Here is a 27,297-nt window from a genome sequence, read left to right as displayed (position 1 = left end):
AATTTACAAAATTTTTGAAATTTCACGTCTCTTGCTAGGACAGAAGACATTTTCCTAGGGTGATGCAACTTTTTCGCGTTACCCCAAAAATTTTTTGATACTCCTTCTATTTAAAGTTTGAGCCCCATCAGAGAGGGTTACATATTTTATGTTATAACTTTCATTATTTCAAGTCCCATACGAGCTGTCACAAAACCTCTAACTCCTCTCCTCTAGAGTGTTTGCATGTGAAGACTGGTTTATAGATTGGTTAGAGAAAAGCACATCAGGCTACACTTGTTGGTATGATGCAAAAGTTCAACTATTTGTAAAACTTTAGTTTTACTAACAGTTGGACTGCTAGCTTTCCAAAATTTACTTCAAAAAAGTAGTATTTGCACAAGTTGAAAAAGTATAATCACAAGTGATTGCACTTGCACTTTGGGCAGACATATTCTCCATACTGACTCCACTGTATAAAATATGTAATCCAAATTATATAATGGATTGAATATAATATTGATTAACAAAAATTAATTATGGCTAGAATTATATTTAAATTAAATATCTTTGACTTACGAGTCAGTCAATTTAAGATCAAATTAATTGTAATAAAGTTAAATTATATTTATAACAAACAATCTGATGTTTGTAATAAATACATATATAATTTATTAACGTTATTGATTTAAAATAAACATAAAAACCTTAAACAACTTTGGTGATGGCACCATACTTTGAGCTCTAATAGGAAACTTTTTTGTTCCAATATGATGCAAACAGCCTTTAAAAGTTTTATTTTTTTTCTCTGAATATTCAGGAACAACTTTTGCAGCAAACCCAAACTCTCCTATATCTTCACGCTGGTAAGTCCGGTCCATTCCTTCATATGACAAAAATTAAATATATGACCAACTTGCATGTTATCTATAAGTTATATATATGTGTGTGTGTGTGTGTGTGTGTGTGTGTGTGTGTGTGTGTGTGTGTGTGTGTGTGTGTGTGTATAACTACAGTTATTACATAATTATATTAACATAATTACAGTTAATACATATTTAATTATAACTGTTCCTAACTTCCTTTAAAATATTTTTTTCTAAAATTTGAATTTTTTGATGTTTAGACATCAAAAAATTCAAATTTTACTTTTGATGAACCTACTGTTGGAGTAACAAAAACTAGATAAGTGTTTTTACTAATTTATCATTGATCTGTTTTTTAAGAACATTAAACACTCTATTTGTAGAATACACTAATATAACTTATATATTTTGTATTTATTTAAAAATAATTACAAAATGTGTAAATTGTAGTTATATAAAATGAGTTAAAACTGAAAAAATAGAAAATCTTTTCGGTATTTTTTAAATTACGCCTAAAACACTTCATTATTCTATCATTTTGTAAAATTTACTTTTTCCATTAGGGTTACAGTGACTTTTTTAGGGCTATCTTATGCTATTTTATGGCTAGGGCTTGCAGGGTTTATCAGAATTATTTTGCACACAACTTTATAGTTTATAACAGATTGTGCATGAACTTTTTTGGAAGTTTTTAAAAATTTTATGGAAAAGTTGAAAAATATTTTGCAGTTTAATGATTTTACAATATTTTTCAATAATTTTAAAAAGTGATAGTGATGTCAAATAAAGAAACATTTTTATCACATAAAAACTTATAAAATAAAATTTGTCAAAAAACTTGCAATAAGTTTTATATTACGTTGAGATCAAGTGTTACATAAAAATAAATTTTATATTAAAGAGTGGCAATTTGAAAATAGGAAAAAGTTTAGCAGACAAAATATGTGTCGTATAAAGTTATTTATGCTAATGTCAACTACCTATTTTGTTGCGAATTTACGTTGATTATTTATTTGTATTTGCTTTAGAAACCATTTTCAATAATAAAACCAAAATGCATCAGCGAATGCAACGCGAAGAAAACGTGTGCACGAGTTTTATCTAGTCAATAGATCAGAAGGAAACCATTCACTGTTAAGCACTTTATAACTAAGAAAATACCAAGAGGTGTCATTTACCAGATAATCAACCAAGCTGAAAACAAATTTGGGCACCAAAGAGTCAAGGGTAGTGGCAAAAAACCGATAATCATGACAAAAACCAACGTAAAGCAACTAAAAGCGGTGTTTGACCATAAGGACACCGTTTTGCAATGTCAAGTAGCTCGACAATTTCGATGCAGTCATCAATACATCTCCTTGACGCTCAAAAACAAATCTTCTATCTCTACAAGAAAGAAAATCAAGATCCTGAAGCGAAGAGAGGACCAGAAAGCAAAGATGTGACCAAGATGCCGTCGGCTTTGTGAAAAGTTGCGAAAAAAGTGTTGCATTTTGGACAATGAATAGTACTTCGCTGTTTCTCACTCGCACATCAAGGGCACTTTCTACATCAATGACGTTTTAGTTACTCCTGCAAGTATTAAGTATGACCCAACAGCTAAATACAATAAGAAACTGCTCATCTGGCTTTGCTTTTCAGAGCACATCATTTCAAAGCCTTTCTAAATTGTAAGCAATATGGCAATCAACCAGCAGGTCTACTTGAGCAAATGTATTTAAAAAAGATTAATGCCATTTATTGCAGAGTACCATTTATATAATGCCAATATATTTTAACCTGATCTAGCATCGGCGCATAACGCGAAATCTGTCATATATATATATACAGTATTGGACAAAACATTTGTACCAACATCGAACAATGCTGAAAAGTGTTCCTAATTTTACATGTATTAAAAACAAAACGAACTATACTACCACAGCAAACAGTTCAGGAGTCTGGAGTCATAGCATGCCATGACATGAGCAATCAGCTGACAGGTGACAGCACACAGGCAGAATTTTGTTGACAAGTGCCACTTTGCAGCGGACAAAACAAGTGCAACTTTTTTGGTTTGTTTCAATTTCTTAAGTCTGGTCCGTGTCAACGTCAAAGAAGTTTTTTAATAATTAAAGGAAAAATCCAGAAGCTTCCAGAAGTTTCCAGAAGAAGCATCTGGAAGCATTCAGTAGCATCCAGAAATATCCAGAAACATTCAGAAGCATCCAGACGCATCCAGAAGCTTCCAGAAGCATTGAAAAGCATCTAGAATATTCAAGAACAGGTTCACACAGGTTAATTTTACTATATAAGACCCATGTAAATCGACATGTAATTCAGTCAGTATATGGAAGTCAATCAGTCAGTATTATCAAGACAGTTTATCAAAGTGAGTTTTAACAAAGTGTTTTATCAAAGAACATCAATACAAGAAGTAAAATACAACAAGTGTTTCATTACATCAATACAATCCACATCCAACCAAGACGTTTGTTCCACAGAGCATTATTGTATCATCACAAGGTAAATGTAACACGGTAAGCCTTAAGAAGCGTGATTATTTATTTTTATTATTTTTATGACTTTAAGTGCAAAAAGGCTCCCGACAGTCTTGGATTGGAACTAAGAAAGAAAGTTATTGGCGATTACGTAAGTGGAATATCACAAAAAAGTATTTGTGATAAATATCGCGTGAAAAAATGCACCGTATCAAGACTATGTTCCAAATATCGTTCTACGGGGAAGTTGGCAGCAGATAACAAAGGTGGAAGACCGCGTTCCACCACTTCTAGAGAGGATTCTATGATCGTCAGATCCGTCAAGAAGGATCCCTGGATATCATCAGTCGAGATACAAAAGCAATTAGAGCTGCCTGTATCGGACCGAACTATCAGACGACGTGCTGTTGAAGCCGGATTGTTTTCTCGACGCCCTGCAAAGAAACCGCTGATTTCACTAAAAAACAAGAAGAAAAGACTCCTGTTTGCTACATCTCATATTGACTGGAATGTGCAGAAATGGCGAACTGTCCTGTTCAGTGATGAATCGAAGTTCAACATCATTGGGAGCGATGGCATTTGCCGCGTACGTCGACCGACTGGAAAACGCCTCAATATACGTTACTGCCATAAGACCGTGAAGCATGGTGGAGGCAATGTAATGGTCTGAGAGTGTTTTTCTGCTAACAGTCTAGGTCCAATACATCGAAACGATGGAATAATGGACCGTTTCATGTATAAGAATATCCTGAAAGATGTTATGTTACCTCATGCTGAATGGAATATGCCAATAAAATGGGTTTTTCAGCAAGACAACAATCCGAAAAACAACCACCTATCGGTGATGGATTGGCCGCCTCAATTTCCGGATCTCAACCCTATCGAGAACCTGTGGGAGATCGTCAACCGCAGAAGTAATCGTGAAGGTGTTCGTATTAAGGATCAACTGTTTGAACAAATTCAAATGGCCTGGGCAACGATTCCACAAAGTTTTATTGATCACCTAATCGAATCTATGCCTCGAAGATGCGGGGCTGCGATCAACAACAAAAGATTTGCCACATAATATTAATAGCAAAATACAGCTTGGTCAACATTTTGTCGAGTTGCACTTGTTTTGTCCAGAAGGAAATCAACTTTTTTTTTATTATTTTTGATTAATTTATTAATTTTCGTGTACAAATAATGAACTTTGTAATGAATAAAACTTGAAGAACTTTGTCTCTAAACAGTTACATAGTTATTTCTCTAAATTGAAAAAATGCAGCACTTTTATATAAAAATTATTATTATTTGGTCGCACTCGTTTTGTCCGATACTGTATATATATATAAATATGTATATATATTTATATATATATATATATATATATATTTATATTTATATTTATATATATATATATATATATATATATATATATATATATATATATATATATATATATATATATATATATATATATATATGTATATATAAAACAAGTGCAACTCGACAAAATGTTGACCAAGCTGTATTTTGCTATTAATATTATGTGGCAAATCTTTTGTTGTTGATCGCAGCCCCGCATCTTCGAGGCATAGATTCGATTAGGTGATCAATAAAACTTTGTGGAATCGTTGCCCAGGCCATTTGAATTTGTTCAAACAGTTGATCCTTAATACGAACACCTTCACGATTACTTCTGCGGTTGACGATCTCCCACAGGTTCTCGATAGGGTTGAGATCCGGAAATTGAGGCGGCCAATCCATCACCGATAGGTGGTTGTTTTTCGGATTGTTGTCTTGCTGAAAAACCCATTTTATTGGCATATTCCATTCAGCATGAGGTAACATAACATCTTTCAGGATATTCTTATACATGAAACGGTCCATTATTCCATCGTTTCGATGTATTGGACCTAGACTGTTAGCAGAAAAACACTCTCAGACCATTACATTGCCTCCACCATGCTTCACGGTCTTATGGCAGTAACGTATATTGAGGCGTTTTCCAGTCGGTCGACGTACGCGGCAAATGCCATCGCTCCCAATGATGTTGAACTTCGATTCATCACTGAACAGGACAGTTCGCCATTTCTGCACATTCCAGTCAATATGAGATGTAGCAAACAGGAGTCTTTTCTTCTTGTTTTTTAGTGAAATCAGCGGTTTCTTTGCAGGGCGTCGAGAAAACAATCCGGCTTCAACAGCACGTCGTCTGATTGTTCGGTCCGATACAGGCAGCTCTAATTGCTTTTGTATCTCGACTGATGATATCCAGGGATCCTTCTTGACGGATCTGACGATCATAGAATCCTCTCTAGAAGTGGTGGAACGCGGTCTTCCACCTTTGTTATCTGCTGCCAACTTCCCCGTAGAACGATATTTGGAACATAGTCTTGATACGGTGCATTTTTTCACGCGATATTTATCACAAATACTTTTTTGTGATATTCCACTTACGTAATCGCCAATAACTTTCTTTCTTAGTTCCAATCCAAGACTGTCGGGAGCCTTTTTGCACTTAAAGTCATAAAAATAATAAAAATAAATAATCACGCTTCTTAAGGCTTACCGTGTTACATTTACCTTGTGATGATACAATAATGCTCTGTGGAACAAACGTCTTGGTTGGATGTGGATTGTATTGATGTAATGAAACACTTGTTGTATTTTACTTCTTGTATTGATGTTCTTTGATAAAACACTTTGTTAAAACTCACTTTGATAAACTGTCTTGATAATACTGACTGATTGACTTCCATATACTGACTGAATTACATGTCGATTTACATGGGTCTTATATAGTAAAATTAACCTGTGTGAACCTGTTCTTGAATATTCTAGATGCTTTTCAATGCTTCTGGAAGCTTCTGGATGCGTCTGGATGCTTCTGAATGTTTCTGGATATTTCTGGATGCTACTGAATGCTTCCAGATGCTTCTTCTGAAAACTTCTGGAAGCTCTTGCATGCTTCTGGAAACTTCTGGAATCTTCTGGATACTGTCTTTAATTATTAAAAAACTTTCCTGAGGTTGACACGGACCAAACTTGAGAAAATGAAGCAAACCAAAAAAGTTGCACTTGTTTTGTCCGCAGCAAAATGGCACATGTCAACGAAGTTCTGCCTGTGTGCTGTCACCGTCAGCTGATTGCTCATGTCATGGCATGCTATGACTCCAGACTCCTGAACTGTTTGCTGTGGTAATATAGTTCGTTTTGTTTTTAATACATGTAAAATTAGAAACACTTTTTAGCATTGATTGATGTTGGTTGCAAATGTTTTGTCCAATACTGTATATATATATATATATATATATATATATATATATATATATATATATATATATATATATATATATATATATATATATTCGTGTAATTGTCTCTTTGCGTATCAAAGTACGTGTTTTTATGGTACTGTATTATGAAGTAGTATGAAAAGGTACAACAACATTATACATACCTAAATTTTTAGGGTATTGTATTATAAAATTGTATAGAAAAGTATATATACATATGTATACATAAATACCAAGAGGTTTGAGGTTTGATGACCAGATAAGCAACATGTGTATGGAAATAGGCGTGAACTTCATAATTAAATATTCTTCCGCAGTGTTCTGTGTTAGACCTTTAGGTCCTCAATGCACATTGAAAAACAAATTAAAAAATATATATATATATATATAAATTTATTATAAGGTGGCTTCACAGGAAATGTAAAAGGTGTAAAATCAAAAAAAAAATAATTGGAAAATATGAATTTTGAGAATTTTAACAATGCTGAAAATGATGGTATAATTATTTTTTAAGCAACTATTTTGCATTTTGCAGGTATGATATAAAGTAGTTTCCTTAGCAACGCTTATAGCAACGGAAAAAAGCAGTATGAAAACTTTTGTTTGACCACTGTTTTGATATGTTTTCGTGTCTGCAATAATAAAAGATTTAGTTTAGAGGCTAACTATGTTCAGTTTTAAAAATAAAACCGTTTTACTTAGGATATTTGCCTATTAAAATTCCATAATTTCACGATAATTTGATTACTTACTCCTTGTGACAAAACCATTATACTAACACAAGTTGTGTCGCTACTATGTTTACTGGAAATATTTTTTTTTAGTTTAATAGATTAAATATATAATGGGTAATTATAAGAATACTTCAAGATCTAAAAAGAGAAAATTTAGAGAGAAATGTTATATGTATCAGTTCTAAAAAGGTTAAAGTTTCATGTCGAAGATACAAATAATGCCAACACAAATGATTATTTTCTTCTTGTTAATTTTATTTTTATCAAACAGTTATTTGATTTGGTTAGTGCATGTCCTGATTGTAAAAGTAAAGTTAACATCACAGATGATTATTCTAGCAGAATGGGTTTCTCCCATAAATTTATTTTAACATGTACAAATGCTCAATGTTCCTTTACATACAGTAATTTTACTTCAAACATGGTTAAAAATGATAAAAAAGGTAGAAACATGTTTGATGTTAACCTGAAAATGGTAATTGGATTCCGTGAAATTGGAAGAAGACCCAACCAATGGTTAATTTTTTATGACTTATGAACATGTCATGTTTAACTGTAAATGCTTTTGACAATATAAGTAAAACCGGTGAAGAAGCGTACAAAGTTGCTTCAGAACAATCAATAAATGAGACTGCTCTTAATGCTAAGCAAGAGTCAAAAGAAAAACTTAACACTGGAGAAGAACTTGTTCAAGCTGCTATCGATGGTTCTTGGCAAACACGAGGCAAATCTTCATTAAATGGCATTGTTACAGCCATATGTGGAGGAAAATGTTTAGATACATAAGTACTGAGTAAATATTGTAGAGGTTGTCTAATTTGGCCAAATAATAAAGGTTCTGCAGGTTATGAAACATGGAAAGCAAAGCACAAATGTAGTCTTAATCATAGTAGGTTCTCAGGAGCCATGGAGAGTGCTGGTGCAGTTTATATATTCTCTCATTCTCTCTTGCAATATGGTTTAATTTTCAAATACTATCTAGGAGATGGTGGTTCTTCTTCTTTTAATGATGTTGTTGCAAGCAAGCCATATAATGTTTTTAGTATTACACCTGAAAATTAGAATGTGTTAGACATGTTCAAAAAAGAATAGGTTCATGCTTGAGAAGTCGACGCAAAGTGTCATATGGCGATAAAAAATTGTCTGGAAAAGGGAGATTAACTGAAGCAAGTGTAAATACATTACAGAATGCTTTTTGTATTGCTATCAGGCAAACAGTTGCATAACAAAATTTAACTGATAAACAGAAAGTGTATCAAATGAAAAAAAAAACATAAAAGCTGTTTTGCGCCATAACACAGATTTTGAAGACAAATCACATCGACATATTCTTTGCCCAATTGGTCCAGAAAGCTGGTGCAAGTGAAAAAAAGTAAAAATTCAAATGCAGATGAAAACTGTTCTCCTAAATTAAACTTGTCTGAATGGATTTATGAAATTATCAAGAAAGACTTTGATGAATTGAGTAACGACAGTCTATTGAAAAAATGTCTTCATGGGCAAACTCAAAATTGTAATGAAGGACTAAATAATATCATCTGTTCCCGATGTTCTAAAAATGTTTATGTAAAGACAGATGTTCTTGAAATGGGAGTAAAGTCAGCAGTTCTTTCTTTTAATGAAGGTTCATCTGGTATTTATCATGTATTTAAACATTTAAATCTAGACTTTGGAAAAAATACAATAACCAGTTCAGTAAAAAAAGACCAAAAGCGACAACAGAATATGGTGAAAAAAGGACAAACAAAAAAAAAAGAAGAAGAAAAGAGTTAAGAGGAATTAGGAAGGGTTGGATTGATAAAGATCAAGAACAATTATCTTTTTTTACTTATTTGCCTTATATCCTTATATATAAAGATTTTAACTCAACACAATATCTCAAAAATACTCAGACCTTCAAATTTTCCCCAATCGTCCAATACATATATATGTAGAGAATGAACTAGAATCTTGATAATTTAATGAATATTTATCGATTGCTTTTTTGAACCTTACCCCCTAAAAATTAGTCAATTTTCAGTTTTTAGGGACTTAAAAGAAATATTTTTGTTTTTATATATTGATCTTAGTTCATCCTCTACCTCATATATCAGATAATAATATTGCAAAGTAGCAAGTCGTTTTAATTAGCCATTCTGGTTTAATCGTGTTTTGAAAAATAAATAAGAACATGCTTTTTTATGCGTTTTTTATCAATAAAGTCCTCTTTTCTTTTTTTTTTTCAATAAACATTTATATTTTATTATTATTTTGATTAAATTGAATTTATAAAACTGATTTTAGAATTGATTTAAGTTATTTTACTAAAAAAAAAACATTTACTGTGAAGTCACCTTAATTTAAAACAGACTAATTAATATTAACAATACCAACAACGATATCCAGAAAAACTGTTTTTGTTCTATTTAAAATTTCAACATAACTAATTGTAGGATTTTAAAATGCTTGTTTTGGCGGATTTTCAGATATCTTATGTTTTCTGAGCTTTATGCAAAAAGGTATGAAAATCACTTGTGATTAAAAGGAAAAATTAATTCTGGAAGTTTTTCTTGATTTTTATCATCGCATTGCTGAATCTCTGTAAAATTATGTGTTCAATATAAGACGCGAGTTTTTATAAATTATATTGAGTACTACCTTGGTTAAACGAGTAAACTGAACATTATGAGACGATTTATAAATAAAATAATAAGCTACAATTTAAAAGCTGCAATAAAAGAATTCAAAACTCAAAAAAAAAGAAAAAAATTTTTTTACTTTCAGTTCTTGAAAAAATGAAAAGTATTTAAAAGGTTCACCTTAATATTAAAATCCATACCTCCGTAATAATCTATTCTGCTCATTTTATTATTTCTTGAATACCAGGCTTCAAACGGCTCTTCAATGCCGCCGTAGGGTAATTTTAATACTCCAGTTGTGTGATAGCTTTTTGGAAATATCAATTTAGGTTTTAGTTTAAAATCGTTGATTAGTTCTCGGCGGTACTTATTGACAAAGTTCTGATGATCAAATAGTATTGAACCTGCCAACTGGTACTGTCCAACAAGCACTACTCCTGCTTAGAGAAAGAAAGAATAACTAAATATTTTTTCCTGTATCAGTTAACAACATTATATTTAAAACTATATATTATTATTGTATAATAATATTTTAAGTATTATCTTTAATTCAATTATTACAACTAATTGTTTCATAATTCTAGCATTATAGAAAAGTACTATTGTTGACTCTGGTTATATTTAATGGATTACTATGTCTTACAATAACAAAATTAGTCCTACAGTTAACAATCTTTATTAAAAAATGATGTTAAAATTTTAGTCATTCGGCAATATTTTTAGTCATTCGGCAATATTTTTAGTCTTTTTTATGATAAGAAGCATTTTATGATCAAAAAAATTTGATCTTTATATTTTTTAAATAATACATTTTTTGTTTTAATACCGTAAAATCGCCTAAGTTCGGTCACCATGTAACTTCGGTCATTTAAGAAAAAATATAAAAAAAGCATGTAAAAAAAAAATTAAAAAAAATATTTTTTCTCAAATATTATTTGTAATTAGTTCGTAAATATGAATCTATAAAAAAAAAAATGTTTAAATGCAACCTGCAGAAATGATTCATTAGCAAAACATCAGTTTGAAAAAATGCATACTATTAAAATCAAAGCAAATTATTAAAATAAATGATCAAATTTAATCTTAGTATTATTAAGAATCAACAAGTTAATTATATTTACAAAAAAAAATTAATAATTTTTGAAAATTAACTACTTTGTTTTATTTCGGTCATTCACGGATAAACAACGAAGGACACAATTAGCAGTAATATAGTGAAATGTAGATAAGTGTTGCGAATGTAAAATTTACCGGTAACTTTACCTGTAAATTTACCAGTACATATTGACATTTTTATAATGGATACACACCATGGTATTTTATTTGAATAAAAAAAATTGTTCATAATTTGAAAATTAACTGACGGTTCTTTGAGTTCTAAAAATATGAAGCTTGTGACATTTTTTTTGGAGATAAAATTACAGCTCAACGACAATTATGGATGCGTTGCGAATCCTGTGACGATTGGTTGTGTGGATCTTGCTGTTCTACTATGGTCAAGGGTACATGCAAGAAATGCCAATAAACATACAAAGCTCATTTAAAGTAAAGTAGTGTTTTTTTGTTAATTTAAAACTTTTTAAATTAATTGAAAAATATATTTTTAATTTTGTTTACTAGTGGTGTAGCAAATGCGATAATGGCCAAAGTAATAAAATAGTTGACTAATTACAATAAAAATTAAAAATACTACTTCTTATATTTCAAAGAGCTTTTTTTTTATATACTCATTCTTGTTTTCTATGGTGCCCCAAAAAGTCTTTCTTTTTTTGAGTCCGGGGCGACGCCCTCCTTAGTTACTGGTATTGCCTGAATTTATATCATAATCTTACAATAAAACAACATTTAAAAATTAGTTTTCATTATTTGTGACGTTAAGTTTGTGATACGTTATTAGTATTTATATAAAGCGGCCGAACTTATGAGATGGTAATGAAAGTTCGGTCAAAGTAGATGTTTTCATTTTAAATTAAACATTGAATACTAGTTTTCAAGTTTTATTTTTCCAAAATATCAATTATCAATTTAATTTTCTGTATGTTTCAGGAAAAAAAATTGAAAATATTTTATTTATGCGTGATAAATAAATGTTCAAAGCTCAAGTTACCATACTTCAAAATCACCAAAAGTGATATTGAGTTTATTGTTAATTTTGTAAAAAAAACATTTATTTCGAAGACTTAAAGCGCTGCCTAAATCACTTCCCTTGATCTTTCCTTAAACTTAAATGGCTTTCATTTAACCTGAACTGTAAACGATAAATATGATCATGCTGCGTTAGGCAACATATAGAAGGCCAAAGCTTCGATACAGCATCATACATGTCACTCTTGTATTGTCGTACTTTCTACTTGTATTGTTGTACGTGTCACTATTGTCAACTTTTAAATTAACATCTAATTCACCAGCGTCATCTGATTTTGGCATTGTCCGCTGTTTTTAAGGCATTATCATAGGTTATCATACATGTCCATTAGTATAATAATAAAAAATAAAACATATATACTATATACAAATGATATCAATGAAATCAAAGATATGAACTATCACCCTGAATTTCTATGGGTTGATCACTGCCAGCATCAATGATGGATTGTGAGGGCACTTTGTAACTATCAAGGCCCTCTGGTTTAACAAGCGAATCTTCTGAGCCATCAGAAGTCATTAAACACTCAGTCATCGTCCAACATTTCTTCCTTTGCTTGTCAAACTTCCAAGTTTTTAATGCTTTCCATGCTTTCTCTGCCCAATGTGTAATCAAAATTCGCCTCTCTTTTGTAGTGTAGGGCATTTCATTACTGAACCATTTATCAGAATAATTATCTCTATTAAGCCATTTTTGATGTTCAATGGCAATAAGTCTTTTCAGAGTGGCAGCATATCCTGCGTCAACTGGTTGCCAAAGGTCAGTGGCACTTGGTAGACCGTACCAGAGAAGTCCTTTAGCAGCAGCCACAGCATCTTTAAAATCCTCCTGCATCTGTCCCTTCAAATTGTCCAGCAAAAGAACAAATTTATCAAGCTTTTGTTCTTTGACAAATGGAAGGAGTGTTTTGTCACACCAGTGCCTAAAAACGTTTTGGTTAAACCAACCAAAACGTTTATAAGTGGGCTCTGGTCAACATTGAACCTTTGTCTAGGTTGGTATCGTCCCCATTTTTTGTCGTAACTTGGATCTTTAGAACTTGTTCTGAAACTTTTTTCTTTGTATGTCGCATGCCATTTTTTTAATAATGGTTCCATTTCTTTTTTATGCTACCTTTTGTTTCTTTGTTTCGATTTTATTTTTAACTCTTTTTTTTTTGTAAAAATTAAACTTTAACGTAATGTTTTATTTCCACGTTTGAATCATGTTTAATTATATATTTCTAGCTTTACTCCAAAGCCAGGAAAAGTTAACAATATGACCTTTCAATTTGGCTTGTAAAAATTCTTTGTAAATAACTTCGAATAGTTTAAGATATTTTGTGGAACGCCTTACATACAGAAACAATTTGCGATAGGATGATTCGGCATCTTTAATAATAGCTTGTTATTTTTTAAGCCATCGCGAAATCTGACTTTGTGTTACACCAAACGGCTCTGCTATAGTCTCTTGATTTGTCTCATAGGCGTTAATTGCTTCTGCTTTAAAGTTAGCAGTATATTGGTGGCGTTTCTTACCAGCTAATTTGCTAAACTCTTCACTTTTTTCATTGCACTGACAACTTTGTTGAATATGTTATTGAGCTCATCTTTCACTGCTAGAGTGATAAGTTCTTCGTTACTTTGAAGAACTTATGATTGTGAATGTTTACAATCTTGTTTGGTAATTCCGTGAATAACTTTAACATGAAAAGCTAGCCCTTATTGGCTTTTAAATAATTTTTTACAATGTTCGCATTCAATACTAGTTTTACTAACTTTTAACGGCAATCAGATTGCACTCATTTCTCTTCTGTGCATAACATATTTTGTGAAACCAAACACTGCCAATGTCGGCTGCTTTCTCTTTCTTCTCTTTGACATTATTATTACTATTTTTAACAGTATCTGAAAGTAAGACTAAGAAATAAAATAAAAATTTTGAATATGGTATTTAATAAACTACACATTAAAAGCGAGAGATAAAAAAAAAAGAGAGAGAAATAAAACACAGAGCGACTCAAACTTTATGTTTTTCTGTTCAAGGTTAAGGTTTTGCAACACAATAACTTTATTACTTCATAAAGTCGTTGCATCGCAAAATATAAACTTCAATTTTTGTTGTTTTTGTTGGTTTAATTTTAGAAATATATATATTTAAAATTTTTAATTAAATAAAATTTAAATCTTTTAAATGGTTTATCTGAACTTCCATATGCTTATAAGCGTTATGCTTATAAAAAAACATGTACTTTGTAAAAAAAAAAAATGTTTAGCAAATAAATAATTGCTGTCAAAAATGACAGTAGAAATAATATTTGTTATAAATAAATAAATTAGATATTATTATAATAAAAATTTTGGTTACTGTAACTAAATTAGTTTATTATAGTTATCAAAAATTACTCAACAAAAGTTTCAATAAAGAGTGAGACTTAACTTAAAATTGACAAAAAGGAATAACAGTTTCTATACTTGATTAAATCACTAAGGTTGTAAAAGAGGCACAATTTTCGGAAAAAAGATATCCACTCAAAGGCCATCACAAAGAAAATTACAAAAAATAATGTTTAGTACAAAATAAAAGTTTTGGTTAGATGATTGCATTATTTGAATCACCTAAAGAAGAACTAAGAGAAACTAAACTTAACCTAGGACCACATGTGTGTTAATTGAACTGGAATTTATACATTTTTTTGTTCGGCAAAAATTGAAAGATTTCCATATTGCACTAAAACCAAACTTTCATTATGATAATATTCAATAGTTTTTTACCATCTTGTAGAATAAAACTAAGCATAAAAACTAAATATTTAGCATTTCATCGAAATTACATTTACGTGACATTTTATCGAAATTAAACGACATTTATATGACACTTCATCCAAATACGTCCAAATTTTATTTTTTTCCATCTTAGAGATAAAACCTGATATTTTTCAAATATCGTTATAAACGCTTTAAAATCTATATTCGTCAAAATATTCTTCAAAAATCGTTATTTATACTTTAAGATCTTTTTTTATAGCATTTGTTCTTACTGTAGTTTTTAAAAAGTTTTTCTTTTTCTTTTGAATAATGATTTTTTTTAGTATCAACCTTGGTAACTTTTTATATCAAACTTGGTCCACGGTGCTCTGTGATAAGACCGACAGGTCTTCTTGTAGCACCTTAACATCTAAAATAAAAAAACGAAAAAAAAAGAACAAAAAAATTTCTTAAGCTTTTTCTCAACAATTAGCACCTAAACATAATTATGTTGGTAATTAATTGTTGGTAATTAGAGAATGAACAACACGAGATTAAAATTTTTTTATGCTTACTTCACATAAAAAGCTTGTGTTTTAAGGTTCGTTTAATTTTAGAAGTCTAAGTAGCTCGTAGTTTTTGATTTTTTGAGAAGCACATCATTAGAATTTCTTTCACGACTCTGTTATGAAAGTTACTGCGGCACAACTAAGTATATTTAAAAAAAATACTTAAGACAAGATTAGAAGTGTTCTTTAATTGAAATAATAATATAAAAGTTTGTTTTATTTGGTCACTGAAATAAATTTCTATATTTTTTCACTAAAATTTTATAAGTTCATTTATTTGGTCTTTGAAAAATACAGTTTGAAAGTTACAGTTTCAAACCCAGATCAAAAGAGTTTTTTGGTTCTGTTATTGCAAAGGCAATGTGCTTGAAAAGGTTTAACATTATTTTTTAGAATCCTTTTTTAAGTATATGAATGCTAAAAAAAGGAAAATAGTTCTTTTTTAATATTTACTTGCTTAGTCAATTTTCATTTTGTGATTCATTGATTGGATGCGAAAAAGTTATTAAAAAGTTTTTGAAGCCTTGGTGGGTAAGGATTTGATGTTTTATTAACGAATTCAGCTTAAACCATTAAATAAATTACTTTTAAGGTTTTCTAACATTTTTTTTTTAAATACATTTTTAATTTAAATTATTTTTTGTTAAAAAGTTTTTAAAAGCTTATACTTATGAGATTTTAAGCTTGCAAAATTGATGGGTTGGCCACCCCATCTCCATGGAGATAATGGGGTGGCCATAGAACTTGATGGGGTGGAGATAGAAAAATTTGTATGGGATGGATTAGGGACGGAGATGGTTTTTGGAACCATGTCACTCTCTAGTTTGCATTTATTCAATAACCTATTGTAGCCTTGTAGCTATAAAAATAATTAGATAAAAATTGTAATAATAGAATAATAGAAAAATAATAGAAATTGAAATAATAGAAAAGAAATTTTTATTATAAGTAAAAAATGAAAAAAGTTTAAATTGTATAAATAGATGTCTGACGAAGTAAAATAATAACGTGCGTTGTTTCAAGTTGGTTTACGACACCTTCTGCAACTATAGTAAGTAAATAAGATAAAAATATGCAACAATAATAGTTTAGTATATGGGATAAATAAGAACAATTAATTTAATAATATATGTGAATTTTTATTAAAGAGGTGATATAATGAATCAAATATCTTAAAAAACTACAATCTAGATCTACTTAAAAAAAAAATTTGATTTTGATTGTCTTAAAAAAAACATATTTAAAGTAACCGAAATAAAAAATAGCTAAAGTAACCGTAATAATTTCCAATTATAAAAATAATTATGAAATAGAGGACTAATGCAACATGACCAATACTTTACATCAACGGCCTATCAAGAAAAGCGAAGAACTTAGAAATTGAGGACTTACCTTAAGCAACATGACATTTGGTAATGGTGTGCTATGTCTTATGACTTACTTTTTTGTTTGTGCTCTTCGTTAAGTGAGTTAAAAAAGTATAATGCTTATTAATTAACTTGTAAGAACTATATTTAGATAGATAACTGAAAACAATACAAAATAAGTATATTTAGGCAATAAATATTTACAACGTTAATTTATAAACAACAACATAAATATTTAGACAGCAATACAACTTAGATGTTGAGTTCCCTTTTATAGTTGACAAAACTTTTATCGCATTAACCCCCCACCGGCTGGAGTAAAATGCATTAGAAAAAATAAGACATCATCTATAAAAAAAATTATCCGCCCTAATATCTTCTATAATTAATATCTTTTATAACATATATTTATTTTATTTAGGTTTTTCATTTTTTACCTTTTTTTTCCTTTTGTAAAGAGAAAATGCGTAGCATATAGTCATTTATAGTTCGCTACAAAAATATTTCAATGGTCTACAAAAACATTTTCAGTATTTTTACTACGTAAAAATTATTTAAAATATTTTTGATTTCATTTGGAATATTCTTTCCGCAGATTTAAGATATGTTCTTTGAATTTCTAGTGTATAGATACATCAAATTTTTAGTATATACCAAGTATAAATTTTTTGCATTATCAATTGCATCTGCTAATTTGTCCTTTCATTTATTTTGAAACCGCACAAACTTCAAAATATTTATAATAATAAATAAAACTTAGTTAATGCATTAGTTTAAGCTAAGATCAGTTTTTATTTGAGTGTTTAATTTTATTCGTGTACTTACCGGTAGATAACAATAATATCAGACAGCGACAAAAGAAGGAAGAATAAAGTACAAAATTCTTTTTCGCTTCTTCCACATTATTTCTCTCTTCATTCGTCATATAAGATCTTTTGGTATTCCATCAATTATTCGCAAAGAATTAAGAATGGTTTAATTGACAAAACGCAGTTGATATGTTCTTAATTTTTTATTTTATTTTATTAATTTCAATACAATGTATTAAAACAAATTACTTGTATTATATTGTGTACAGTTTAGAAAAATCCAATATCCTCCATAATGCACGCAGCTAGATTAGTTTTCTGTAATGAAACGCTTGGCTGATTTCAGAGCAACAAGCTCACGTGAAGCACGATAATACGCTTAACATAAAATTAGCCTTCCATTGTTTCTTTTTTAATACTAACAACTTCCTTGGTTATCAATTTTTTTATGTGAGATTCTGCTTATTCTATTTGACATCTTTTTTTTTCTTCACTAATTTGTTTCTTGGTGTTTATTTTGTTTGTTTTTTTATTAGTTGTCATTTTGTTTATAGGTTGTCATTTTGTGTATATAGGTTGTCATTTTGTTTATAGGTTGTTATTTTGTTTATAGGTTGTCATTTGTTTGTAGGTTGTACAAACAAATAGGTTGTCATTTGTTTATAGATTTGTCTTCTATAATTAACTTATATCACAACCATTGCAAAATTAGCATCTGCTAATTTGCATCTCTATATTGTGCTCACCACTTTCTTCTCCGGATTCAATTATCTCTATAAATCTCTAATCCTTCCTTGTATAGAATACTTATGACACATGCAGCGGAACTTTGAATGATGCCCTTTCTCTTTTAGACAAGATGCAAAAATGTTGTCATTTTGTTTGCAGGTGTCATTTTGTTTATAGGTTGTAATTTTGTTTATAGGTTGTCATTTTGTAAATTCTGTTTCAAAAATTTTTATCGTTTTGAATAAAATAGAATATAGTTTTTCTTTGGATACAAGAAGGTCAACATTAGAAAACTTTCTTTTTTATTGTATTTTGCTCTAGTATTTTGGGATTCCGGTAGAGTAATTCCAACAGAGTGATTCTAATAGAGATTTTGATTATTTCTACTAATTTCATTTTGTGCTAACAGCTTTTGTGACCCTATTTTAAATTTTTTTTAAAGAATACAAGATTGCTTTTGTTGGATTCCAAATAACAGAATTTTATTCCATGTAATTAAAATATGGATACTGTAACGATGTTATGTTAATTTTTATTCATAAGTGTAGTTGCTTAGATTTTATGTAATAATTTTTACCGATTTTACCGGTAACGACAAGCTCAACTACCGGTAATAGAATTAAGAATTTCGATTTGATTTATCAATAAATCGGTAAACCGGTATTGCAATCCCTATTCATGTTTAGTCAATTGACTGTTTTTGACTTTACAAATTACAGATCAAAAATAAGAAAGCTTGTTTATTTATGTATACACCTCATTTTTTTAGTTTTGGTTTCTACACAATAACTAATTTACCTTGCTATTCCTTTTGGAAGTCTTCACAAATAGCGGACGTACTTTTTTAACGGTAAAAAAGTATAAAAAAGAATAAAGCAAAACAAAGATGGAGGGTTGATATTAATACCCAAACCAAAACAAAAAACTTCTTAAATTTACAAAAAGGCCTTTTAATTTTTTTTTTTTTTTGTCAAAATGTAAATCTTAATTAAATAATTCGTCGTGGTCTCCTAATTTATGCCTTTAAATTTTTTTTCTGTCGACAATTTCTGTCGAATTGTCGACAATTTCTGTCGAATTGTCGACAATTTCTGTCGACAATTTCTGTCGACAATTCTGTCGACCTTTGTCGACAGACTTGTCGACAGAAATTGTCGACATGTCGACAGAATTGTCGACAATTCTGTCGACCTGTCGACAAATGTGCTTCTTACATAACTTCGTGGATTCAGGCTGGCATGGAATCTTTTATTCCCTCTCGACGATTCCAGGTCAAGCCTCACTCTCCTCCATGGTTTTCTTCACACTGTGCTGCTGCGATTGCCAATCGAAACCGTTACTTCCATATTTATCAGCAAAACAATTCTCCAGAAAACAGGCGTCTGTTTATTACTGCTAGAAACGATTGTAAAAAGGTTTTGTCTAACGCCAAAACCCGCTATTCTCAGGTCATGAAATCTCGTATCACATCTCAAAAATTAGGCTCTCGTGACTTCTGGAGAATCTTTAATAATATCAATAATAAGGGCAAATCTATAATTCCACCTCTCTTGTATGGTTCAGACTTTGTCACCTCACCTAAAGACAAAGCTGAATTGTTTGCTAAAAACTTTCATCAATATCATCTCTTGATTCCACTAGTTGCTTTCTACGTGATATTGCCAACAAACAGGTTGATCCATTGCTTGACATTCATATCACTCCAGCATCTGTATCTAAAGTGATTTCCTGCCTAGACTCTTCTACAGCTTGTGGCTCGGACAACATATCTGTTATTGTCTTGCAGAAGTGTTCTCCGGAGCTGTCGTCTATACTCTCAAAACTATTCAACAAGTGCTTATCAGAGTCTTGCTTTCCCGCCTGCTGGAAAGCGGCATCAGTTATCCCTATCTTCAAAAATTCTGGAGAGCGATCTGATTCGTCTAACTACCGTCCTTTTTGTCTTCTTCCTATCATAAGCAAGGTTTTTGAATCTTTAATTAACAAACACTTAATTTCTCATCTTGAATCTAATCACTTACTTTCTGACCATCAATATAGATTTCGATCTTCTCGTTCTACAGCTGATTTGTTAACAGTAAAAACTGACAGGTTTTATCGTGCATTAGATAAAGGTGGAGAGGTTAAGGCCATCGCTCTCGACATTTCAAAAGCTTTTGATAAAGTTTGGCGTGCTGGTCTTCTCCATAAGCTTTCTTTTTATGGTGTAGCCGGCAACATCTTTAAGATCATCGAATCCTTCCTTTCCAATCGTAGCATAAAAATTGTCCTCGATGGACAACACTCTTCTTCTTATTCTGTAACTTCAGGGGTTCCTCAAGGTGCTATCCTTGGCCCTATACTCTTTTTAATTTACATTAACGATCTTCCAGATATTCTCTCATCTAAGGTGGCATTGTTTGCTGATGACACTACCATTTATTCTTGTCGTGATTAAAAACCAACACCCTCTGCTTGCATGAGTCACCTACTCTTCATCTTCTAGGATTAACTCTTACTTCCAATCTTTCTTAAAAACCATATATAAAATCAGTTGCAAAATTAGCATCTGCTAAGGTTGCATCTCTTTATCGAGCTCGTCACTTTCTTACTTCGGATTCTATTCTCTATCTCTATAAATCTCAAATCCGGCCTTGTATGGAATATTGTTGCCATATCTGGGGCGAATCCTCTAATGATGCCCTTTCTCTTTTAGACAAGATGCAAAAACGCGTTGTAAACATAGTTGGACCTGCTTTTGCAGCCAACCTCCAACCATTATCACATCGTCGTAATGTTGCTTCTCTTTCTCTTTTCTACAAATACTATAATGGGCACTGCTCTAAAGAGCTAGAGTCTCTTCTGCCATCTACTATAATTCATTCTCGTGTTACTCGTCATTCAATTAAGTGTCATCCTTTTTCTGTGACTGTTCCTAAGTGCTCCAAAAATGCTTATTCGTCTAGTTTTTTTCCTCGAACATCAGCTCTTTGGAATTCGCTTCCTTCATCCTGCTTTCCTGACTCATATAATTTGCAATCTTTTAAGTCGTTCGTCAATCGTTATCTTGCTCTACAATCTTCATCTTTTCTCTTTCAGTAACTTCCAACTTAAATTAGTGGCTGCTTGCAGCCTTGTTGGAAGCGAAGATGTTTAAAAAAAAAATTAAAAAAAAAAAATTGTAAAGAGCAGCCGTAGCGCAGTGGTTAGCGCGCTTGCCTCAGAATCAGAAAGAGATCCGTAGTTCAATGTCGTCGTCAAACGACATTATCCTCACGCTGGATGCTTCTTGGAGATCATTGACATCTATAAGAAAAAAATTCTAGAGATCCGTAGTTCAATGCCACCTCTGAGCAAGTTTAAAAACATCGGTAAGGAAAAAGGCGCGAACTTCCATTCAAATGCTCTTCCGCGGTGCTCCGCGATAAGACTCTAAAGACTTCTTGGCGCACATAAAATAATTATTTAAAAATTTTTTTTTTGAAGTCGGTATTTGTTGAGCTAATACCATTTTTGGATGTATATATCGACATTTCTCTTTCAACATCACAGAATTTTTATCTATCTATTTTTAACCCTGTCCTTGAAAAGTTAAGCGATAAAACGAAAACAATGTACTAATGGGCCACTGTGTACCCAAGTCATAATCAACCCTTAACTCATGTCCCCAGAAAACCTTTTTGGGGGATGATAGCCCATATAGTAGAACATTTAGATATAAATTTGGAAATCAAACTATTACGTATGAGAAAGATATTTTGATTTTAAACTTTGAAGTTAATAGGCCTAAAAAATTGCAAAATGACAGAGGATTTTGCATTTTTACAGCATTCATTATTCTTTTTTAAAAGTCATTTCATAGTTGTGACAACAAAAGAAACATTCTTATGTATATAAAACAACATTTCTGAATAAAAATATCACATCGGGAAATAATTCTTTAAGATTACAGTATTCTTATTTTGATTTAAAAGGAACCTTTTCCACTAAAATGAATCCTTGCTGTTGAGGTATGCAACACAATTCAGAAGCTTCTTTTCATATTCTGGATGACTGGGATCACGTCTGTATTGTTGCCAATGTACATTGAAGTTGTGATGCAAAGATTCTGGGCCTGTTCAGAAAATACTCCAAGGCTTGACTTGTGGCGGTCAATAAAATGCTTTACCTGAAAAAAGTAGAAAAAAATGTAGAAAAAAGCATTTAACAATGATTCTAACTTTTTTTTTAAGGCATCAATAAACTTTTTACAATAGCGAGATAAAATAAACTAATAATCTTCTTACATTGATAAAAGAAAAATAAATTTTTTAAAGTATATAGACTAATACAGAACATAAACAAAGTAAAATAACTTAATATAAACAGTAAAACTAGTATAAATTCCATAGTAATAATAAAAAGTTAAAAATTTTAAATGTTACAATTAGTAGTACATAAGTACGTTTTCTATGGAAAGAATAAAACTTTTAATTTTAGCTTTAAAAACAGGTTAAGAAGAAGGCAAATCAAAATTTTACAAAATAACCTTAATCCAATGACATGATGCACAATAATCAATACAAAATTGATTAAACTTGGTTCGACTAAAAGTTTGGTTTAGCAAATCAATATTTGTTATAGTATATTTATTGACAGGTTTTAAAGTAAAGATATTTTTGAAAAACGTTGGGAACTTAATTTTTTTTCCACATATATACAAAACATTTAATTTAGTATATATATATATATATATATATATATATATATATATATATATATATATATATATATATATATATATATATATATATATATATATATATATTAAGTAATCTCATTTCGTTAAATAAAGGCTTTGAATGAGTAAGACGATCCGCGAAATTATTAATACGAATTGCGTGCTTCTGACGGTTACATAGACGTGTTAATCTATTTTTGTTAGTACTTCCCCAGGCAATATTTACATAATTTAAATAGTTATGGATAAACGAGTAATTAAATTGGCACAAGCTATTTTTATTTAAATAATCTCTTGTTTTATACAAAACTCCAATATTTTGAGAAATTTTGATACAAATGTAATCAATGTGATATTTCCATGTAATGTGTTCATTCAGGAAAACTTCTGAAAAAAATTTTATAACACAGTCTCTTTTAATCTCAATTTGGTCAATAAAAATTATAGGCAGTTTTATGGGTAGATAACGCTTTTTTTAAAGCGAATGAAAAATAATATTCCGTAAAATCGCTTAAATTCGGTCATCATGTAACTTCGATCATTTAAGAAAATATATAAAAAAAGCATACAAAACTTAAATTATACAAACCTTTCTTTCTCAAATATTATTTGTAATTAGTTCGTAAATATGAATCTATAAAAAAAGTAATAATGTTTAAATGCAACCTGCTGAAACAATTCTTTAGCAAAACAACAGTTTGAAAAAATGCATACTATTAAAATCTAAAATAAGCCAATTATTAAAGTAAATGATCATATTTAATCTTAGTATTAAAAATCACCTAATTAATTATATTTACAAAAAAAAATTATTAATTTTTGAAAATTAACAACTTTTTTTATAAAAATTAGTGAAATTTTGAAATACTCTACCTTCGGTCATTCACAGATAAACAACGAAGGAGAAAATTAGTAGTGATATTGTGAAATGTTGATTGTAAATTATAATATTGTGAAATGTTACGAATGTAAAATTTACCGGTAACTTTACCTGTAAATTTTGACATTTTTATAATGGATACACACCATGGTATTTCATTTGAATAAAAAAATTGTTTATAATTTCAAAATTAACTGACGGTTTTTTGAGTTCTAAAAAATATCAAGCTTGTGACATTTTTTTGAAAACGTTATTTATTGGTTTTTGTTAACTCTAAAAGAAACGTTTTGTGGTTTTTAACGTTTTTCTAAAAACCTTTTTTTTTGTTATAAGTTATTTAAGTAAATAACTTATGTTATAAAGAAAAAAAAACCTTTTCACAAATGAAAACTTCGGTCTAACAACCGAGATCCGGATAAATAACTAAAAGTTTTAACATTCTGTGTTTATTTACAATTTAAACATACAAAAACATAATAAAGTAATTTTCATGCTATTCTATTAAGAGCTCTCTTCAAACGATCGCCTAGAAGTCAACAGAATGTTATTCACCAAAAATACACAAAATACTTATTTTTATTACAAATGAATAACATTTTTAAAATCTCTATGAAAATACGCTTCTTTTGAGACCCAGGTTGACATACTTTTGAATAACTTTTTTTTCGACAATATTAGGGACTTTACCCTAAATACTTAAGATTTGAACCTAAATATCTTTACAACTTGACCTGATGGTAAAAAAAGAGTTACATATTTGAAATCAAAATGAGAAATGCTATACAAAAAACAAGTTGTTTGCTCGGCACCAGAAAAAAAAATTTTTTTGTTGACCTGTGTAATGAATCTTCAAACTCAGTCTTTTCCTTCAGGATATTCATTGCAGATAAAGACTTTTTGATTTCAGACATTAGGAATGGTATATCTGGTATCATGGTATCCACAAATACTGCATATTGAAAACCTATTATAAAAGAAAAAAATTAGAACAGAGTAAATATTAATGAAAAACTGTTGTAGAAAACTGAAAATTGAATTAAATACCATTGCATCTTTTGAAAAATGAAAAAATTCAGTATTTATTAACATACCTGTTCCACTTACAGGCTTAAAACTTGAAGGAAGTTTTTTGTAACAATAAAGTGCAGCAATGCTTCTCTGGAAGCATTACTGCAGTTTATTGCAACCGTGGCGCTGTGGTAGCGCACTTGCCTCAGAAACAAAGATCCGTAGTTGAAATCCCACCTCTAGGCAAGTTTTGCAACATCGATTAGGAAGGAGGTATGAACTTTGAATTAAATGCTTATCCACGGTGCTCTGTGATCAGACCGTAAAGACTTAATGGGACACCTAAAAAAAAAAAATTGTTGAAGAAGTGTTTCATGTATTATTAATTAACTTGTTAAAAATGAATACACATTTTTTGAACTTTTTGAAAAATAATTATCTGTTTTTATTTAGCATAAAATGTTAAATAAAAACAGACGAACTTACTTTTGGCAACGTTTTGCACTGCAATATCAGGACTAGCTTCTCTAATAGTGCAAACAATTATGATACGTTGCACTTTTCGTTCCAAAATTGATATTAAATAACAAATACAAAAGATTGCACACTCCAATCTTTTATATAGACTTACATTGAAGTATTTAGGAATATTAGATACAAAACCATATTTAAAAAGTTATCAAGAAGTTTACATACGTGAGCTAAATTTAAAAAAACATGCGTGCATCTTACATCTTTTTAGTTCTTTAGTCAAGATTTAGGTTGCCAATATTTATATTTGTCATTCTTTATAAAATGAATTAAATATTTTTCTATTTTTTTACATACAGTCGTATTATAAAATAATAATCAATTTATATAAAAAAAAAATTTTCAGATATAATTGCTCAAAAACTAGGGTAGGGTGGGGCAAGATGACCCGTGGGGCAAGAAGTCTTTTTGCATATGTGAGAGCATCATAGAATGGTAATGTTTTATCCCTCTATAATACTATTCATAAAGTTAAAACAAAATCGTGGAATAAAAAATGTTTTAATATTGCTGGTAGGTGAGGTTTAAATCGGTTTATTACTTTTTGGAGTATTATGTTAGTAAGTTGCTTCTAATTTTGAATATTTATTGGATTGGCAATACTTATGCGATTAAGGTAACAATGTGTTGTTTTATAGAGAATTTATCCCACAATAATATATAGTCAATAAATTTTATAAATTAGCAATAAAATTAATTTTATTTGTATTAAACTTGCATTCACCACAGATGAGGCAAGATGTCCTCGGTAACGTGGGGTAAGATGCCCAAAAAGGGGCTTCTTGCGTCGTGGTTTTACGGAATTTCTACCATTTTTAAAGTGTGTTAAGAACATAAAAACGTTTACTAATTTAGTTATTGACAATGTTTATATGTTGGTTTATATGTTGATAACTATTATACATATTTATAAATAGCTTTTTAAAATAATTTTATATATTAAGTAAAATGAAGCTGTATCACATGCTATTGCTGCAATTCAATACATATTTGTAAAACTTTTACAAATATGCATCGCATTCAGCTGAATGAAGTTGTATTAATACAACTTCATATATTACATGCGCATAATACAATTTTTACTAAAAGGAGCTGTGTTTAGCATGCGACATCATATTAATAATTGCAACATCGTGTTATTGTTAATAATCTTGAGTAATTTTGTATGTACATGTAACTTTAGTAAGTTCTTATTTAACTCAAAGAGAGTTAATTATTAGATGTTATGTAATGTATAAAATAATAATGTATTGAATAATTATATAATACTGTGTATGTATTTGTATGTTTATATAATTAAAATTTTAAGGTTTTAATATTTCTTTAGATACATATTTCAATATTACAAATAATGGTGAGAAATATGCGAAAAACACAGAGAGGTGCAACAAATGATAGAATAAAGTCAGCATTAGATGTAATAAAGATGGTCTGCAGTCTAAAAAATGTTGCATCAGAATTTAGTATTAATAAAAAAACAATACAACGTCATCAAGATGGAAAAGTAAAAGTAGCTGGTGGTTTGTCTCTGGGTGGAAAATTTCCTGTTTTTAGTAAAGAATTTGAATTAAAGGTTGTTACACAAGTTTAGATTATGGAAACAGCATTATTTGGCTTGACAACAATCAATGTGCGTCGCCTAGCATATGATTTTGCTAAACAAATGGGAATTGATAATCCTTTTGATAAAGAGTCAATGGCAGGAGTGGATTGGCTGCGAGGATTCATGTCTCGCAATCCACAACTTTTTTTTCAAACTCCACAAGCCACCAGTATAAGCAGAGTCATTGGCTTCAATAAACCAAAAGTAAATCAGTTTTTTTCAGTATACAAGTCATTATTTGAGGAACATAAGTTTTCAGCCAAACACCTCTG

General features: G+C 30.1%; 1 protein-coding gene and 1 long non-coding RNA gene across 5 annotated transcripts in view; both read right to left on the bottom strand.

Annotated features, from left to right (window-relative positions):
- LOC100204117 (uncharacterized) overlaps positions 1-17,905 on the bottom strand; it is a 48,292-nt gene extending 30,387 nt beyond the window's left edge. The window contains exons 1-3 of one of the 4 annotated variants that reach the window (XM_065791000.1): positions 17,592-17,905; positions 10,159-10,398; positions 687-862 (exon numbers count right to left, since the gene is read on the bottom strand). In XM_065791000.1, coding sequence (XP_065647072.1) covers positions 687-862; positions 10,159-10,398; positions 17,592-17,691 — 516 coding nt within the window. In that variant the 5' untranslated portion in view covers positions 17,692-17,905. The remainder of the gene's footprint in view (positions 1-686; positions 863-10,158; positions 10,399-17,591) is intronic. The other 3 variants (XM_065791001.1, XM_065791003.1, XM_065791002.1) reach the window with 3 other exon arrangements.
- A 4,282-nt stretch (positions 17,906-22,187) lies between these two features.
- On the bottom strand, positions 22,188-22,942 carry LOC136076520 (uncharacterized). The gene is made up of 2 exons (XR_010636334.1): positions 22,812-22,942; positions 22,188-22,451 (listed from the first exon to the last, which is right to left on the bottom strand). It is a non-coding gene; the product is annotated as an uncharacterized LOC136076520 (long non-coding RNA).
- Positions 22,943-27,297: the final 4,355 nt, after the last annotated feature.

Source organism: Hydra vulgaris, chromosome 02 (genome assembly GCF_038396675.1).
Source record: "Hydra vulgaris chromosome 02, alternate assembly HydraT2T_AEP".
Taxonomy (NCBI): domain Eukaryota; kingdom Metazoa; phylum Cnidaria; class Hydrozoa; order Anthoathecata; family Hydridae; genus Hydra; species Hydra vulgaris.
The sequence above is the reverse complement of the archived record's forward strand: the minus strand, read 5'-3'. Positions and strand labels throughout refer to the sequence as shown.